At 46.0% G+C, this 20,923-nt stretch overlaps 1 protein-coding gene across 1 annotated transcript; it reads left to right on the forward strand.

Annotated features, from left to right (window-relative positions):
• Window positions 1-9,140: 9,140 nt before the first annotated feature.
• On the forward strand, window positions 9,141-20,705 carry LOC134947665 (ras-related protein Rab-38-like). Its single transcript, XM_063935638.1, has 3 exons — window positions 9,141-9,508; window positions 18,347-18,621; window positions 20,497-20,705. Exons 1-3 carry the CDS (start codon window positions 9,307-9,309, stop codon window positions 20,656-20,658), a joined length of 639 nt encoding a protein of 212 aa, XP_063791708.1. The 5' UTR covers window positions 9,141-9,306; the 3' UTR covers window positions 20,659-20,705.
• The last annotated feature ends 218 nt before the right edge of the window (window positions 20,706-20,923 follow it).

Here is a 20,923-nt window from a genome sequence, read left to right on the forward strand (position 1 = left end):
CCTCCACACGCCCGCACCCTCCACTTTCCCCTCCCCCCCTACACATGCACACACTCACCCTCCACACTCCTAACAACACGCCCGCACCCTCCACTCCCTCCCCACGCACACACTCACCCTCCTCACTCCTAACACGCACGCACCCTCCACTGCCCTTTCCCCTCCCTCCCCCCCTTCCTGCCCCCCTCTTCCCCAACCCCTTTTTCCTCTCCCCCCTCCACACACACTCACCATCCACACTCCTAACAACACGCACGCACCCTCCAGTTCCCTTTCCCCTCCCCCCAACACACACACACACACACAACACGTTACCCATCTTTGCTACACTACCACCCAAAAACAACCACCCCTGCCCCCATCGCCTTCACACCACTAGGGGAAACAACCCTAACACACACAACACTACATTTAACAAACAAACCCACACCTACGCAACCACCTGGCCAACACCACCGCGCACACCGCAAGCCCATCCCACAACCGCAACACACACATACCGCCCACCCAGCCACCACAAATACAACACCCATCCAACACAACCACAGCACAACCTTACCCATCTGACTAATCCTGCCACCCCCTCCCCTCCCATTCACACACCACAAACCCCACAAAAACACTCCACCATCCAACCACCCATCCTATGTGGACCTCCTCCACCCATGCCAACTTTAAACCTCCTCACCCATCCCCCTGCCACCCAACTCCATCCCACACTACACCTCCTACCACCACCCCCATCCCTCACCCCTACGCAAAAACATATACAGGCAGTGACCCCTCTCCACACACTTGCCCAAGGACCATAAATCATTACCCACAGCATTTCAGAAAACCACACCCCAAACTACGTACCCTTCACAAAAAACACTCCACCACACACATTCCCTTCAACACCCTCCACAATCCAGCCACACCCCACCCTAACCCTATCGCACACCCACCTCCCTCCCTCTGCACCCAACTAATTCAGTCAAACCATTAAAACACCAGCTACCCCACAACACTACCCCCATAGCCTAAAGTGTCACAACTGAGGGCTGGTGCTGACCAGGGGAAAGCCTCAGTTGTAGGGGCTGAGGTATATGTGTACCTGGGAGGCAGGCAGTACAGGGTTCTTAGACATGCAGGGAACCTTTAGAACAAATGCCCGAAGGCGTGACCAAGACAACGAAGGAAAGTTCAAAGGTTTATTAAACACAGTTCAGAGGAATACTGATGACTTGGTACAGGTAACAGGAATCACAGTTCAGATAAATACTTGGGATCGATGACGGAACACCGATGGAGACTTGGGATCGATGGCGGAACACCGATGGAGACTTGGGATCGATGGCGGAACACCGATGGAGACTTGGGATCGATGGCGGAACACCGATGGAGACTTGGGATCGATGGCGGAACACCGATGGAGACTTGGGATCGATGGCGGAACACCGATGGAGACTTGGGATCGATGGCGGAACACCGATGGAGACTTGGGATCGATGGCGGAACACCGATGGTTACTGGGGATCGATGGCGGAACACCGATGGAGACTTGGGATCGATGGCGGAACACCGATGGTTACTGGGGATCGATGGCGGAACACCGATGGTTACTGGGGATCGATGGCGGAACACCGATGGAGACTTGGGATCGATGGCGGAACACCGATGGTTACTGGCAGGGCAGAGCACTGCTGGAAGCTGGTGTCGGTAACTGCCAGTCACAGGGTGCAATGTTGAGACACTGCAGAGTCAGGCTGTACTGCAGAGAAAGTCCATGGGAGGACTGCACACTGGAATCACTGAAGACAATTGAAGCACTGACCAACTTTCCAGCCCAGGAACAAGATATTTATACCAGCTGGGAAACAGGGATTGGCTGGCTGATTAAGCAGAGTCTAGAGTGCAGCTGCTGGGTAATTAGGTAGAAACCAGAGTGCAGCTGATTGGCTGAAAAGTAACATGTGATGAAAACAAACATGGCTGCGCCCATGTTTGAATTTGGAGGGAAAGACTGTTTGTAACTTGCATGTGAGCTTTAACCATGAAGCTGCCAGAATCACAGTGAAGAGTTTTGAGACAATGAGATGCAGCGTGCTGCATGCAGACAGTGCAGATGGAATCCAGGCTTGGAACACTGGGACAGTCTCAGGAGGCATTTGGAAGGTAAATACTGATAAGGAATTACCTGGATCGTGACAGCACCCCCTCCTTTAGGAGTGGCCCCAGGACACTTCTTATAAATTCTTTACCTGAACAAATGGAAGAATCTAGATTGAATCCTGATGAACTTGAACTGGCTGGAACCAGAGGAGACTGTACTGGACCTATGGACGAGACCAGATTGAGTCCAGACAAACTTGAACCGGCTGAGACCGGCGGAGACTTTGGGCCGACTGATAGGACAGGATTGAGTTTGGAGACCGTTGAATCAGCTGGAACTGAAAGAGTCAGAATCCGGTTAGAACCGGAAGGAGTGGTATCTGAGTGTTCAGTTAGACCATCCTGGACCTGGTCCATGCTGGATGCCAACAGGGTGGTGCTCTCTGAAGACGGCAAACAGGAGTTCATAACTGCATCTGTAGCACAAAAATTTCCATCTGGGAACTTGGCTCTGGATACTTCCCTTGGGGCTGAAACTTTGGTGACCCCTCCTGGGGTTGACGAATCAGACACCTCTCTCAGGGTTGTTTTCTCCAGCACCCCTCCTGGGGCTGACAGATCAGAAACTCCTTTTTGAGAAGACTCATATGCCCCTACTAGAGCTTGAACATTGGATACCCCTCCTGGGGTTGCAGAAACGAACGCCCCTTCTTGGGCTGTAGACACAGACGTCCCTTCTTGGGCTTTAGACACAGACGTCCCTTCTTGGGCTTTAGACACAGACGTCCCTTCTTGGGCTTTAGACACAGACGCCCCTTCTTGGGCTGTAGACACAGACGCCCCTTCTTGGGCTGTAGACACAGACGCCCCTTCTTGGGCTGAGGAAAGTTCGGACACTAGGATCTGGTACTGTACCAGATATTTACCGACTGTTTGTGTCCCCTGACGTAGCCGGAGGATATCAGAGGAGGCTGAGGTCACACGACCTGGTTCACCAAAGATGCACCTGAAGGTTGCCATGAAGTCTGCATATGAAGAGAGCAGGGCATCAGACTTCTCCCATAGAGGTGATGCCCAATCGAGGGCGGAGCCACTGAGGAGGGAGATGATGTAAGCAACTTTGGTGCGGTCAGTTGGGAAACTGCCAGGCTGTAACTCGAAATATATCTCACACTGATTTAGGAAACCCCGACAGGCTTTTGGGGAACCATCAAACTTGGCAGGTGTCGGTAAACGGAGACAAGGAGCAGAAACAGGAATGGTGGGTGGGGATACCACCAAAGGTACTGCAGTTGGCACACTGGACGCCCCTGAACCACGGAGGGTTACTTGTATTCCATCCAGCTGAGAGGAGAGGTCCTGGAGACGGCGAATCACATGGCCCTGTGCAGCCTCCTGAAGTTCGAGGCGGGCTGCAAGTTCTTGCATCGGCCTGGTCGCTTGGACCTGGTCTCCAGCCGGATCCATTGGGTCAGTGCTTACTGTCACAACTGAGGGCTGGTGCTGACCAGGGGAAAGCCTCAGTTGTAGGGGCTGAGGTATATGTGTACCTGGGAGGCAGTACAGGGTTCTTAGACATGCAGGGAACCTTTAGAACAAATGCCCGAAGGCGTGACCAAGACAACGAAGGAAAGTTCAAAGGTTTATTAAACACAGTTCAGAGGAATACTGATGACTTGGTACAGGTAACAGGAATCACAGTTCAGATAAATACTTGGGATCGATGACGGAACACCGATGGTGACTTGGGATCGATGGCGGAACACCGATGGTGACTTGGGATCGATGGCGGAACACCGATGGAGACTTGGGATCGATGGCGGAACACCGATGGAGACTTGGGATCGATGGCGGAACACCGATGGAGACTTGGGATCGATGGTGGAACACCGATGGAGACTTGGGATCGATGGCGGAACACCGATGGAGACTTGGGATCGATGGCGGAACACCGATGGAGACTTGGGATCGATGGCGGAACACCGATGGTTACTGGGGATCGATGGCGGAACACCGATGGTTACTGGGGATCGATGGCGGAACACCGATGGAGACTTGGGATCGATGGCGGAACACCGATGGTTACTGGCAGGGCAGAGCACTGCTGGAAGCTGGTGTCGGTAACTGCCAGTCACAGGGTGCAATGTTGAGACACTGCAGAGTCAGGCTGTACTGCAGAGAAAGTCCATGGGAGGACTGCACACTGGAATCACTGAAGACAATTGAAGCACTGACCAACTTTCCAGCCCAGGAACAAGATATTTATACCAGCTGGGAAACAGGGATTGGCTGGCTGATTAAGCAGAGTCTAGAGTGCAGCTGCTGGGTAATTAGGTAGAAACCAGAGTGCAGCTGATTGGCTGAAAAGTAACATGTGATGAAAACAAACATGGCTGCGCCCATGTTTGAATTTGGAGGGAAAGACTGTTTGTAACTTGCATGTGAGCTTTAACCATGAAGCTGCCAGAATCACAGTGAAGAGTTTTGAGACAATGAGATGCAGCGTGCTGCATGCAGACAGTGCAGATGGAATCCAGGCTTGGAACACTGGGACAGTCTCAGGAGGCATTTGGAAGGTAAATACTGATAAGGAATTACCTGGATCGTGACATAAAGCCACTAATACGCCAATTCCAACTCCAACATCTGCTAACACAACACACCTCTGCCCCCAACAAACACCCTAACACCACATCCACTTCACCTTGCCACACACATAAACAATCCACCCACTGCTCCCACAAAACACAATAGACGCACCCTCCAAACACACCCCAGATTCCACAACAACAGTTCAGCATACTCCCTAAACCCCCACCCACCAACAACAACTTTGCAAACAGTAACCCTCACAGCTATGAACACAACCCTCCCACAACGACAACACACAACAAACCCTGCCACTACAATTACACCACAACGCCTCACAAACACATCCATCTACCACCCAATCACAATAGGGAACAACCACCTTTCAGAAAAACCCCGCACCTTGCACCTCAACACACACTTCCACACTCCCCTAACCTACTCACCACCCACCCTCCCATGCACACACCACACGACCCTACACATATCTCCCTATGCAGACATCCCTTAGCCATGGCACCTTCGCCCACCGTACCCCTTATCCCCACACCTACAATTCCACCAAGTGCAACATCGCACGCCCCCTCACCAAACCCCCACCCCTAGCCCAAAGTATACAGTCACCGGGCCACATCCACCATCTAGCCTTACTCTGCTCAGCCACCAACCACAGCTTCTTCGGGACAGCCCACCCAATCCATGTACCCCTTAACGCAAAACACTCCACCAACCACAGTCCCTTCAGCCCCCTCCACAATGCACCCCAAAGCCACCCAAAACCTATCATATACAAACTTTACCCCTAACCTTAACCCACATACACCACCACCACCCCCCCTCCCCCCCACCAACACCACCTTGCACATGGCTTTGCCACACCCTGCACCCCCTCTCAACCTACCTGTCCACCAGCCCTTCCTCCCACACACACACACACTTTGCCTTTACCCACCCTGATTGCCATCCCCTCCATAGAAAACCCTCCACCACTCACATCATGTACACACCACATTTCCACCCACCACTCTAAAACATCACCCCCATCCACACGACCCTTTCACATAAAACCATCTTCCACATGCACCGCACACAACACCATCCCTCTCTGCATGCTATCGCTACCAACATCATAAAACACAACCACCACCCAAAAACCCCTACCCCTCAACACAACCCCACCCGCAACTCCACCTCACCCACCTCCACCACATCAGCTGCACCTCACAAGCACATCCCCCAAACAAGCAAACCCTATACCTAACATCCACCGTCCACACATATACCATCCAACCATTACCCCATGCACCATCCCCCTAACCCACTCCCCAACCCCCCTTCCTTACAGCACCCCACCCCAAATACCCTCCATCATCCCACCACACTCCCCATGTGCAACTCCCCCACCCATGCCACGTTCCAACACCCACCCCTGTCCCCATGTACCCCACAAACACAAATCCAACAAGTACTACACCACCTAACACCTACACCATCCCTTACCCCTTGCCCCTGTATACGCAGTCACCGGCCACCATCCACGGTTCAGCCCATACACACTCATTCACCCTCCCCAGCATCTTACAGGGCCACAGGCCAAACCTACTAACACTCACACACACCACCACACCAAACACATTACCTTCACCACTATCAACAATCCAAAGCCAACCCTCACACTCCCTAACACATACATCCTCAATCCCTAACCCATCTAACCTCCCCACCACACCCACAAAACCCCCTATGTACCTATGCACACCCTGCCAAACGCAACACTCCCTCTCAAGCCACCTACACACCACATGTTCCTCCCTCACACACAGCACATCCGTTCCCCCTTGAAAAATTCCATACCCCCCACTGCCAACCCTCCACCACTCCCAACATCCACATACCCCATTTATACCACCACCTCTGCACCAACATCCCCATCCACAAGGCCATTTTACAATCAAACATCCACCACACGCACCACCTACAACAACCCTTCCCACAAACAGTCAATACCTCAATCTCAGGGCAACGCCAACACACACCTCCACCTCACTACACTCACCCCCTTTCACATACAAACAACACACCATGTACACTTTTACCCCACATCCACACAACACACACCTGCCCAACACCCACAACACCTCACAATAACATCCAGCAAATACTGTAGCCCCATACTTGACACACAGCATATGAAAATACACCACCCCTGCAGTTCACACGAAACCTCAACAAAACATCAACCTCCCCCTACCCTACTCTCCACCCCTCCCATGAACACTACAAAGCCCCCCATAGCCTTCACCATCCACCCACACACCCCATGTGGAACTCCACCACCTATGGCAGCCTCGGACATACCCTCCCCAATCCCCCTGCCACACACCCCCACAACTCCAACAAGCCCAACACCTCCTGCCCCCTCCACCATCCCTCAGCCCACAGGGGCATACCCCCATACGAAGGTGTGAAGAGTGCCCGTAGGGCACGATGAATCACCTAGTTACCTTACATTTGTCTATATTGAATCTCATTGTCCATTTTGCTGCCCATGGGGGTCATTCCGAGTTGATCGATAGCTGCCGTTGTTCGCAGTGCAGCGATCAGGCTAAAAATCGGCATTAATGCGCATGCGTATGCACCGCAATGCACAGGCGCGTAGTACAGGTACAATGAGCATCGTGGGTTTGCACAGAGTCTAATGAACATTCCTGTCGCACGGCCAAACGCAGGAAGATTGACATGAAGTGGGCGTTTCTGGGTGTCTACTGAGAGTTTTCAGGGAGCGCTTAGAAAGATGCAGGCATGGCAGAAAAACCGCAGGTGTGACTGGGCGTTCGCTGGGTGTGTGTTGTCAAAAGCCGAAGAGTAACTTCAGGGCTGGTCTTATTTTGCACAAAAAGATTTTTCAGGCGCTCTGCTGCACAAGCGTTCGCACTTCTGCAAAGCGAAAATACACTCCCCAGTGGGCGGCGACAATGTGTTTGCACGGCTGCTAAAAACTGCTAGCGAGCGATCAACTCTGAATGACCCCCCATGTTTCCAGTTTAAATAAATCATTCTGAAGAGACTTGGCATCCCCTTCCAAATTTATGACCTTACACAGTTTGGTGTCATCTGCAAAAATTTACACTGTGCTCTCCAGACCTACCTCTAGATCATTTATGAAAATGTTGAACAATAGTGGTCCAAGTACAGACCCTTGTGGCACACCACTTAGTATATAAGAACAATTCGAAAAAGTTCCATTTACCACCACTTGCTGCTCCCTATTATCCAACCAATTTCTAACCCATTGTGCATATTGTGCTTCCTAACCCCAGTTCTCTTCATTTATAGATAAGTATCAGGTTAGGTATTGTATCGAAAGCTTTAGCAAAGTCTAAAAAGATTACATCCACCTCCTTACCCTGATCTAGGTTCGCACTAACGGTTTCATAAAAGCCTATTAAGTTTTCAGAACATATTTATTTGCATATGGAGCTATACTGAAAAGCTCTGAGTGTTTTGTATACACCATTGCAACATGTTGCAAGTTTGGTAACAAAGTAACAGGGAGGGGGAGTCATTGGAGTGCAATAATGAATTTGTCCCACAGTGACTGTGAGGAGAGCTGATGCTCTTCTTAGGGGGAAATTTGTAAAACATTCTAAAAGGGACAAGTGGAGGTGTTGCTCACAGCCAGTCAGATTCTAACTATCATTTTATAGAATGTCCCTGATACATTTAGAAGTAAAATCTAACTGGGCACTATGGGCAATACCTGCAATGTCATCTTTAGAAGGTTTGGTAAATCTCCCCCACTAGGCGACAAATGCCAGAGCCATTGTGGGGGAAGAAGGGCTAATAATTACATGTCAGTCAGTTTATGCTTTGTGCTTCAGATTCTGTGAAAAAACTTTACTCAGTAAAACTATCTACCAAGCATTACAGAGAAGGGATGTAGTTATGTGACCGGCAGTCAGGAGACTTACGGTCACATTATCTCCCCCTCCCAATCCCAACGGTCGGTATGCCGACCAACGGGGACTATTCCCACGACACCAATAGAGTGGGAATAGAACCCGTGGCAAGCGCAGCAAGCCTGCAAGCGGCTTGTTGCGCTAACCTCCCCCCCACCCCACCCCCCAACCAGCATTCTGCCGGCATCAGTATGCTAAGGTCACGCAATACACACCCACAGAGAATATATCCCATACCTGTATTATAAGTATAGAAAACAATGTTATATTTGTGTATTGTACCCATATACAGCAAGATGTGTACAACATGCATTGCTATCTGCAGTTTTGATGCCCAGCACACTGTAGCCATGACATGGGATCAGTCTTCCGCCTGTGTCTTCCTATTACTTATAACACTTTTTTTAGTTCTACATTATAATGACAATTTTACATTTCGGTGATCTTGCATTCACGCAATCTCATGTCGGATATATTTCTGATGTCCAGCCTGTAATCACTTAAAGTAGTTTGATATGTAACTAGCACACAGTTGCATCATTTTGTTCTCATGTCTATGTGGAATTCTCACACACAGTGCTGAATACATAAAGTAATTACTTATATGGAGAGTGAGCAGTTAAGGAGTCATTTCGAGCTCTGAGCTGCAGTAGTGTACAGTACCATGAGCTCCCCAAAGAGAGAGTTCCTCTGTAAAGTACTGATAGTGGGAGACCTCGGTGTTGGTAAGACATCTATTATACAGCGATATGTACACAACATCTACTCTCACTGCTACAGAGCTACTATCGGGGTGGATTTTGCTCTTAAAATCTTGAACTGGGAGAAGGACACTGTAGTGAGACTTCAGCTGTGGGACATTGCAGGTAAGTGGCATAAATAATAGATCCTGTGACTTTGGCACTGTGTACAAATAATCATGACTGCCCAAATAAGTTCCTCTATAGATGTAAATAATACATGCATAGTTAGATATACTGGTACAAAGAAAAATAATTATAAGGTAGTCATTCCATAATGGACATATTTAGGTTTCTTATTTTTCATGTAATCTTTATGTATTTAGCCCAGAGATAAGTCACGTGTGGAGTTCATTAGGAGTGACAGAGAGGTGGGAAGTGTTAATTGGGTTATAGCAGAAACAGAGCTTGATGATGCTTTGTTGTCATAAATCTATGGTGTTATATCTAAAAGAATAGAAATACAAACACATGTATAGTTTGGCGCTCAGTCCTGTTTCAATAACGTAATGCCCAATATATAACCTTTGAAAAAAAATGTAGTCCTTAGGGCTGAAGAAATACTTGTTCTCTCCTGTTCGGTTTCGTTTGAATGATTCCATAAACCACTTCTCGGGTGACAAATACTATGCTAAGCGGGTACTGTATCCTCTCACTCAGTGTGACTACAAACATCAGATGAGTGCCAGTCTATTGCTGTTTGGGAACGGAAAGGAGTGGCAATGGGTTCAGTTTCCTAAAATGGAGGCGTTTCGTCTACATTTTGTGGAAATGCCAGGGCAGGGCCAAAATTAGGATTTTCGGTACCCTGGGCAAAGCAACAATTTAGCAGCCCCCCCCCCCCCCCCCCCCCCTCTTTCCCCCACAAAAATAAATAAATATATATTTATAGTCCATCAAATGAGATGCCGCACTCACGGGTCCTAATGTAAGCAGTACACAGCATGTTTTCCTGACTTGTCAGCATTTCATTTATTCATATAAATTTCGTTGTGTCCTGACATAATTTATATGAATAAATGAAACAATGACAAACCAGGTAAACCTGCTGCATACTGCTTACATTAGGACCCATGAGTGCCGCATCTCGTTTGATGGACTATATGCACTTGATGGCACCCGGGCACGCTTCCACTACAGTGAGTGCCAGCTATCCATGCATAGATAATATATATATATATATATATATATATATATATATATATATATATATATATTAACATATTTTGAACACCGGTGTTCGAAATACGTGTTTTAAATACACGTGATTTGCCGTTTAAAGAGATTCCGAGTGCCACCGCTCTTTGTTCTTCTGTACACGCCTTCAACGGCAGGCACCGGAGCACCTATAGTGACATAGAGGAGTGCCAGCCTATATCCAGGATTTATATAATGTGTGTATGTGTGTGTGTGTGAATGTATATATATATATATATATATATATATATATATATATATATAGAGGCAGCAAATAGTCCAGCACTCCACATGTAACATAAACTCCATCTGTTGCCTCCACAATAAGATAAACAGTATATTGCAGAAGTGTGGCACTCACAGCGTCTTAAGCAGAGCAAAAATGATAATAATGATGGCACAGTCACCAAGTTGGTAATCAACGTTTCAAGCTATATTTTAGTTTTTTGTCAGGATCATTACATCACTATTGGTTTATGCCGTGAGTGCCGCACCTCTGCTGTACATATATACACACACACGTTAACTATATAATATATAGTGCATATGTTTAGGCAGCACTCCCAATAAATTGTACACGGCGGGTGGCCTCCTAGGTACCTCAGCGGGTCCAATCAATAGCAGCGTGTCGGTGGCACATTTACATATCTAAAAAAAAGGCTGCTCCTCCTGTCCGGCCACCCGCCTCACATTGCCCACTTGTCTCAGCACAGTAGTGATGGGAAATCTAGTTCACTTAGGTGATTAGTTCATTATGATCTAGTTCACTCAAAAGATTAGTTCAGAAGATTAGTTCATGTAGTTCGTTTAGTTCATCATTTCACTCACTGACTCTGAGACTGAAAGGAGTGAATGGATTTAGAACTAGTCTAGACTATTACACATACAGTGGGTATTTCTAATACTAGCTCATTGTAGGAGTTATAATCTTTTTCAAATGATCAGATATGTGTAATATGTCAGATTTATTTTTATTTTTAAGAAAAGCAATAAGTTATATAGCAACCTTATAGTGACATATGTATCTCTGCAATATTAATCCCATTGTTGGTGCTAATTTTTATTTCATAATATGCAAGTGAAAGACTCAAATTCAGAGTAATGTCATAAGTCACTTTTTTCTGCTTTTAAAATACAATAATTAAAAGAAAAAAAAAGTCCCTTTGCCCCAATGTAACAGACCTTAGAGAGAGATAAAGTGGAGATGTTGTAAAGTAACCAATCAGCTTCTGTCATTTATCTTCAACAGTATATAAAGTGACAGAAGCTGATTGGTTGCTAGGGGCAACTGCTCTACTTTATGTCACTTGAAGGTTCATAGTACATATCCTCCTGTATCTTGTGTGGAGTTATCAGACCCTACAGGATAGCATGCAGCACTCAGCACTGCGTCTTCAGCTGATTGGGAGTGTAGCTTGTCACCTAATATACTGGGGGAATGAATCATGGCTATGGTGGTCATTCCGAGTTGTTCGCTCGGTAATTTTCTCCGCATCGCAGCGATTTTCCGCTAATTGCGCATGCGCAATGTTCGCACTGCGCCAAGTAAATTTGCTAAGAAGTTTGGTATTACGAGGTTTTTTCTTCGTTCTGGTGATCGTAATGTGATTGACAGGAAGTGGGTGTTTCTGGGCGGAAACTGGCCGTTTTATGGGAGTGTGTGAAAAAACGCTACCGTTTCTGGGAAAAACGCGGGAGTGGCTGGAGAAACGGAGGAGTGTCTGGGCGAATGCTGGGTGTGTTTGTGACGTCAAACCAGGAACAAAACTGACTGAACTGATCGCAGTGGCAGAGTAAGTCCCGAGCTACTCAGAAACTGCAAAGAAATTTCTATTCGCAATTTTGAGAATCTTTTGTTCGCAATTTTGCTAAGCTAAGATTCACTCCCAGTAGGCGGCGGCTTAGCGTGTGTGGCTATGGAGTTAGGCTATGGGACAGTGTGTGGCTATGGGGGCAGACTATGGGACAGTGTATGCAGCTATGGGGGAAGACTATGGGACAGTTTATGCGGCTATGGGGACAGACTATTGGACTGTGTGTCGCTATGGGGGCAGGCTATGGGACAGTGCGTGTGGCTATTGGGCGGGCTGTGGGACAGTGTGTGTGTTTCTATGGGGGCAGGCTATAGGAACAAAATGAGAGTGAAGGTCTGATAGCTGAACTGGGTGAAAGGTCAAAGGTGGGTCAACCACCACCTCACATATATATATATATATATATATATAGAAAAATTAGACCGATCTATTGCGCTCACCTCAATCACAATATTTCAAACAAATTTGTCGGATACAGGTTGAGTATCCCATATCCAAATATTCCGAAATACGGAATATTCCGAAATACAGAATTTTTTTTAGTGAGAGAGAAATAGTGAAACCTTTGTTTTCCGATGGCTCAATGTATAAAAACTTTGTTTAATACACAAAATTATTAAAAATATTGTATTAAATGACCTTCAGGCTGTGTGTATAAGGTGTATATGAAACATAAATAAATTATGTGAATGTACACACACTTTGTTCAATGCACAAAGTTATTAAAAATATTGGCTAAAATGACCTTCAGGCTGTGTGTATAAGGTGTATATGAGACATAAATGCATTCTGTGCTTAGACTTAGGTCCCATCGCCATGATATCTCATTATGGTATGCAATTATTCCAAAATATGGAATAATCCGATATCCAAAATACTCCTGGTCCCAAGCATTTTGGATAAGGGATACTCAACCTGTATATGGTGAATGCATAGCATTTTAAAACACAAGATTATATTCAAAACTTCAGAAAAAAGCTGAAACTCTTATCTAAAGTAGTCCTTAATGTATTCAAGTCCTCTTTAAAATTGAAGTTGGCCTCTTCTATAAAGGAATCCTTCTGTTGGTTGTTTTCCTCAAAATAAACAAGAAACAAGGGACCAATGATATAGTATGTAAAAATTAGAAAACAATAATTTCCCAAAAAAGGTTTCTATGTGTCACAGGGTCATTGGTGGTTACATTCTTCCACTGCCACCCATAAAGGTTTCTTTATCACCGTTCCCCATCACCCGGTGTCACGATAGTAGTGCAGGAAACAGATGATATAGCACCCTTGTGAGTAATATCAGAGTTTGAATTAGCGTGCCAAACTTACAGTAAATCATCTGCAGTTATGCCCATAAAGTTGTCTTTGATATTCTGAGGGTCTCCTTCTTAAATATGTTCCTTTTTTTCTACCCTGTTTGGGGATCATGTGGTATGTAAACAAATTAAGTATTTTATCAGGAGTGAAGCTACTTTCTATCAGTTTTTATTTAAACAATTCTTAAATTACAACACATGTTCTACAACTGGACTGCGATCTAAAATGGGAGGAGAAGGACCTTGATAAAGACTGAGGTCGAAACGAGTTGGTGGAAGGGCTACAAGGACAGTGACTTAAAGGGAGAATCTTTACCTGCTGTGTGAAGGTCTGGACTGTACATATCACCTCAGGTCATATTTCAATCACCTCCCTGTTAGATCGCAAAGCTATGGGACAATGGCCCTCATTCCGAGTTGTTCGCTCGCTAGCTGCTTTTAGCAGCATTGCACACGCTAAGCCGCCGCCCTCTGGGAGTGTATCTTAGCATAGCAGAATTGCGAACGAAAGATTAGCAGAATTGCGAATTGAAAATTCTTAGCAGTTTCTGAGTAGCTCCAGACTTACTCCTACATTGCGATCAGTTCAGTCAGTTTCGTTCCTGGTTTGACGTCACAAACACACCCAGCGTTCGGCCAGACACTCCCCCGTTTCTCCAGCCACTCCCGCGTTTTTCCCTGAAACGCCTGCGTTTTTCCGCACACTCCCAGAAAACGGGCAGTTTCCGCCCAGAAACACCCACTTCCTGTCAATCACACTACGATCTGCACAGCGATGAAAAAGCTTTGTTATGCTGTGAGTAAAATACCTAACTTTTGTGTAAAATAACTAAGCGCATGCCTCTGCGAACCTTGCGCATGCGCAGTAAGCGACTAATCGCAGTATAGCGAAAGTCGGCAACAAGCGAACAACTCGGAATGACCCCCAATAGGCCTAATTTAGACCTGATTGCAGCAGCAAAATCTTTCTCTAATGGGCAAAACCATGTGCAGTGCACGTGGGGCAGATACTATATAACATGTGCAGCGAAAGTTAGATTTAAGTGGGTTATATTGTTTCTGTGCAGGGTAAATACTGGCTGCTTTATTTTTACACTGCAATTTGGATTTCAGTTTGAACACACCCCACCCAAATCTAACTCTATCTGCTCATGTTATATCTGCCCCCCCTGCAGTGAACATGGTTTTGCACATTAGAGAAAAATTGCACTATGGTACTGTGTGTGGCTACAGGGGCAGGCTATGGGACAGTATGTGTGGCTATGGGGCCAATATGTGTGGCTATGGAGGCAGGCTATGAGGACAGTGTGTGTGGCTATGGGGCAGACTATCGGAAAGTGTGTGTGTATATGGGGGCACTGTGTGACTTTGGGGCATGCTATGGAGGCAGCGTTCTTGGCTATGGGACAGTGTGTGTGGCCATGGGGCAGGCCATGGGGCCAGTGTGTGTGTGTGTGTGTGTGTGTGGTATAAGGCTATGGGCAGTGTGTGTGTGTATGTATGTGTGTGAATCTATGGGGCAGCATGTGTGTGGGGCCAGTGTATGTGTACGAGGCTATGTGGCAGCGATTGTGAGTGCAAGGCTATGTAGCAGCGTGTGTGTTCGAGGCTATAGGGCAGCGTGTGTGTGTGAGGCAATGGGCCAGCATGAATGTGAAACTATTGGGCAGTGACTGTGTATTATATACAGTGGGGCAAAAAAGTATTTGGACAGCCACCGATTGTGCAAGTTGACCCACTTAAAAAGATGAGAGAGGTCTGTAATTACCATCATAGGTACACTTCAACTGTGAGAGACAGAATCTGAAAAAAAAAAACCCAGGAAATCACACTGTATGATTTTTAAACAATTTTATTGTATATTCTTGTGGAAAATAAATATTTGGACACCTACCAAGCAGCAAGATTTCTGGCTCTCACAGACCTGTTACTTCTTCTTTAAGAAGCTCTTCTATCCTCCACTCGTTACCTGTATTAATGGCACCTGTTTGAACTGATTATCTGTATAAAAGACACCTGTCCACACCCTCAAACAGTCAGACTGCTACCTCTCCACCATGCCAAAGACCAGAGAGCTGTCTAAGGACACCAGGGACAAAATTGTAGAGCTGCACAAGGCTGGGATGAGCAACTCGACAATAGGCAAGCAGCTTGGTGAGAAGAGATCAACTGTTGGCGCAATTATTAAAAATTGGAAGAAATACAAGATCACTGACAATCTCCCTCAACCTGGGGCTCCATGCAAGATCTCACCTTGTGGGGTATCAATGATCTTGAGAACGGTGAGGAATCAGCCCAGAACTACACAGGGGGACCTGGTCAATGACCTCGAGAGAGCTGGGACCACAGTCACAAAGGTTACCATTAGTAACACACTACGTCATCATGGATAGAAATCCTGCTGCGCCCGAAAGGTCCCCCTGCTTAAGCCAGCACATGTCCAGGCCCGTCCAAAGTTTGCCAGTGACCATCCAGATGATCCAGAGGAGGATTGGGAGAATGTAAAGTGGTCAGATGAGAGCAAAATCAAACTTTTTGATATAAACTCCACTAGTCGTGTTTGGAGGGAGAAGAATGATGAATGGCATCCCAAAACACCATACCCACTGTGAAGCATGGGGGTGGAAACATCATGCTTTGGGGCTGCTTTTCTGCAAAGGGGACAGGACGACTGATCCGTATTAAGGAGAGGATGAATGGGGCCATGTATCGTGACATTTTGGGCAAAAACCTCCTTCCCTCAGTAAGAGCATTGAAGATAGAACGTGGCTGGGTCTTCCAGCCACCCCTGGCCCTTGGGTGGCTGGGGGGGGACCCCTTGATTGAAGGGGTCCCCACTCCCCCAGGGTACCCCGGCCAGGGGTGACTAGTTGGATATTTGATGCCACGGCCGCAGGGCACGGTATAAAAGTGACCCCCGGCTGTGGCATTATCTGTCCAGCTAGTGGAGCCCGGTGCTGGTTTTAAAAATACGGGGGACCCCTACGCTTTTTGTCCCCCGTATTTTTGGAACCAGGACCAGGCGCAGAGCCCGATGCTGGTTGCTTAAATCTGGGGGAACCCCTGTCCATTTTTTTCCCATATTTCTGCAACCAGGATCGGCTCAAAGAGCCCGAGGCTGGTTTGCCTTAGGAGGGGGGACCCCACGCAATTTTTTTTTAACATTTAAACTTTTTTTTTTTTTTTTAAACAAAGTGCACAATGAAGCCCAGCACGTATCTCTCAGATCCGGCCGAGATTCATTGTATTAAAGTCGGCAGTGTTTTACAAGTCACTCACGTAAAACACTGCCTAAAAAAACAAATGACATCGACATCGGAAAACCCGAAAATGCAGAATACGGCAGCTTAGTAAATTAGTCGTAATAAATTCAAAAAGTTGCAGTTTTACACTTTCGATGTCATTCGTGATTATTCTCCCACCAAATCGGGAGAATTACGAATGTTAGTAAATATACCCCACAGTTGAAGTGTACCTATGATGGAAATTACAGACCTCTCTCATCTTTTTAAGTGGGTCAACTTGCACAGTCGGTGGCTGTCCAAATACTTTTTTGCCCCACTGTAGGTAGGTGAGGGCAAAATAAATTCTTGCCTTGGGCTCCACTTGATCTAGACCCAGCCCTGATCAAGTACACTCTATAAAATGATAGGTAGATGCTGATCTGTGGCTATAGGAAACTTCTCCAGGTCCACGTTCCACTATTTTCACTGCTTGATACAGCAGCCCCTTAATACAAGTCTCAGAAAATCCAGGGTGACGTAAAGGCCATGATAGATCACAGTAAATGGGGCATTCTTCCTCATAATAAACATCTTTTTCTTATGAACACAGAAAGGATAACATCAGAACTCAGTGTTTTATACAGATATTTGTACAAAAGTTTATGCATGCATTATCATCATTGTTGTACAGGTTGAGTATCCCTTATCCAAAATGCTTGTTACCAGAAGTATTTTGGATATTGGAATTTTCTGTATTTTGGAATAATTGCATACTATAATGAGATATCATGGCGATGCGACCCAGGTCTAAGCACAGAATGCATTTATGTTTCATATTCACCTTATACACACAGCCTGAAGGTCATTTTAGCCAATATTTTTAATAACATTGTGCATTAAACAAAGTTTGTGTACATTGAGCCATCAGAAAACAAAGGTTTCACTGTCTCACCATCACTCAAAAAATTCCGTATTTTGTAGTATTCCATATTTCAGAATATTTGGATATGGGATACTCAACCTGTATTATAGAAATATTGAAAATCCATTGGAGTATCTATAATGGGTGCAAGGTCTACACTGCACACCGTGCACCCATATAAATATTCTCACCCCTCTGAAGACTCATGATGGTAGGTGCTATAGACAGAAATCATTGGGAAAATTACGCTGCGGTCATTTTCCCGCTGATTTGCACATGCACAGCAGAAATCTCCCCAGGAACAAGGTACGGGAGCCATTTCCCAGAGACCTGCGCATGCACAGAAGATTCTGGCACAACGCCAGAGAGAATATCCTGCACTGTGAGAGAGGAGGGGGCGTGATAGAATTTTGTACACAGACACTATCTTCTCTTTGCCCCAGAGAAAAGCTAAATACCTGTATGTCTTGATTATCATCTCTATCTTTGGTCATTCCTCAGGTCAAGAGCGATTTGGACACATGACTCGGCTATATTACCGTGAGGCAGCTGGTGCTTTTGTGGTGTGTGACTTGGGACGGGCTGCTACACTGCACTCTGTTCAGCGTTGGAAGGAGGATCTGGACTCTAAGGTCTCACTAAATAATGGAAATCCCATCCCAATGATCCTGATAGGGAACAAGTGTGACCTGATCCCCCATGGAACAAATAGCCAAAGTGTAGAGAACCTGGGCCAGGAGCTGGGTTTTACAGACTGTCATATGACTTCTGCTAAGGTATTAGTTCCTACCCCTTATAACTTTATTTACATTTAGTGGAAGTGCTATTTTCTGAGGGATACAAATACCTGTTGGGTGAAGGGCCATTGAGACAGTCATAGGGACTGGGTACTGTAGGGCATGTGACCAAATCCAGGAGGTGTGGCCACACCCCTTTGGAGAAAAATAAAGGAGAATAATATGTACGGCATAGTATAATTTTAATTATTATGGACATCTCCCCCATCGGGTGTGCAGGGATCCAGGTAAGGGAACGCCCACGTAACAGTGGGCAACTTGTGGCTAAACTCATCAATGTGCAAGGGCAATGGACACTGCAGCCAAGGGCGTAGCTACCATAGGTGCAGGGAATGCAGCTGCTAATTCAACGTTATATGTGTTGTATACATTTTTCACCACTGGGTAATTATGCTCCTTTACCTGCTCATTGTAATGTAGTATAAAACGTTAAATAATATGGACTGGGGACACTGTAATGTGGCACAATATAAAGTGGAGGAACTATAATGTGTACTGGGGCACTGTATGTCATAATATGAACTGGGGGTACTGCGTTGCATAATGTACAGCCCTACAATGTGACATAAGTGACTTAGGGCACTAGTAATGTTCATAAAATATAATAAGCCACTACTATGGTTCAAGAACTGAACAGGGCACTATCATGGGGCATAAACTAACCAACTGCTGCAGAGAGGCATCTCTCTAGAAGCATTGGGACAAGGGCGGTACACAGTGTCAACACTAGAATGTCGACATGGTCTCAATGTCAACATCTCAAATGTTGTCATTGAGAATGTCGACAGTCAGCTTATTGATATGGGGGGTAATTCCAAGTTGATCGCAGCAGGAAATTTTTTAGCAGTTGGGCAAAACCATGTACACTGCAGGGGGGGCAGATATAACATTTGCAGAGAGAGTTAGATTTGGGTGGGTTATTTTGTTTCTGTGCAGGGTAAATACTGGCTGCAATTTAGATTGCAGATTGAACTCACCCCACCCAAATCTATCTCTCTCTCTTCACATCTTATATCTGCCTCCCCTGCAGTGCATATGGTTTTGCCCAACTGCTAACTAAGGCCCTCATTCCGAGTTGTTCGCTCGCAAGCTGCTTTTAGCAGCTTTGCACACGCTAAGCCGCCGCCTACTGCCAGTGAATCTTAGCTTAGCAAAATTGCGAACGAAAGATTCGCAATATTGCGAAAAGACTTCTCTGTGCAGTTTCTGAGTAGCTCGAGACTTACTCTTCCAGTGCGATCAGTTCAGTGCTTGTCGTTCCTGGTCTGACGTCACAAACACACCCAGCGTTCGCCCAGACACTCCTCCGTTTCTCCAGCCACTCCCGCGTTTTTCCCAGAAACTGTAGCGTTTTTTCAATCACTCCCATAAAATGGTCTGTTTCCGCCCAGAAACACCCACTTCCTGTCAATCACATTACGATCACCAGAACAAAGAAAAAACCTCGTAATGCCGTGAGTAAAATACCTAACTGCATAGCAAATTTACTTGTCGCAGTGCGAACATTGTGCATGCGCAGTTAGCGGAAAATCGCTGCGATGCGAAGAAAATTACCGAGTGAACAACTCGGAATGACCGCCTAAGTTCCTGCTGCGATCAACTCAGAATTACCCCCATAGTGTTTTCAGTGCTTCTAGTCCTAACCCTAGCTGCAGCCTCACCCTAACATGTCTAACATGGACTGTCAACAATTTCAATGTCAATATTATGTAACGTTGTCTTTGTGAATGTGGACGCAATGACTGCATATCAGAGGGAACAAATTCTTCTAGTTTTGGGACTAACTTAGGAGTGACGTAGGAAATGCTTCCTGTTGTGCTGTACGCTAAGCGTTTCCTCTTCTTCATCCTGCAGGATAATGTGAACATTGATGAAGCAATATCCTGTTTAATTAAACAAATGATTGCAAACAAGGACGATACTGACTCTGCAAATGATTCCAACATTGTTAAACCATCTCTGCACCCTCTAAATTTCCGTTACACCAAAGGCTGTTCACAGTGTTGTTGCCTCTGAGTTTTGTCACTTTGTGTCACTGTGCAAATGCAGATATTACAAGTAAATATGTGGATTCGTGTATTTGTAGATATGTGTGAATGTGTTCACAATGATTTGCATGTTAATTCATAGAATTCCAAAACACCCATTTTCTTTTGTCTTTTTATTTTATTAACCTGTTCATGGGTGGGTTTTGTTTGGTTAATTTATTTATGTGGAATTTGTTTATTAGGGTTCAGTATGATTAACCACAGGCCGGGTTGTCAGCCATCAATTAACCAAC

This window comes from Pseudophryne corroboree, chromosome 8 (genome assembly GCF_028390025.1).
Source record: "Pseudophryne corroboree isolate aPseCor3 chromosome 8, aPseCor3.hap2, whole genome shotgun sequence".
Taxonomy (NCBI): Eukaryota; Metazoa; Chordata; class Amphibia; order Anura; family Myobatrachidae; genus Pseudophryne; species Pseudophryne corroboree.

Bases quoted from the DNA above. Each gene is read 5' to 3' on its own strand.
- LOC134947665 (XM_063935638.1), top strand. From the start codon at position 9,307: ATGAGCTCCCCAAAGAGAGAGTTCCTCTGTAAAGTACTGATAGTGGGA. The intron at 9,509-18,346 runs GTAAGTGGCATA...GTCATTCCTCAG, and splicing joins TCAGCTGTGGGACATTGCAG to GTCAAGAGCGATTTGGACAC. The intron at 18,622-20,496 runs GTATTAGTTCCT...TTCATCCTGCAG, and splicing joins GTCATATGACTTCTGCTAAG to GATAATGTGAACATTGATGA.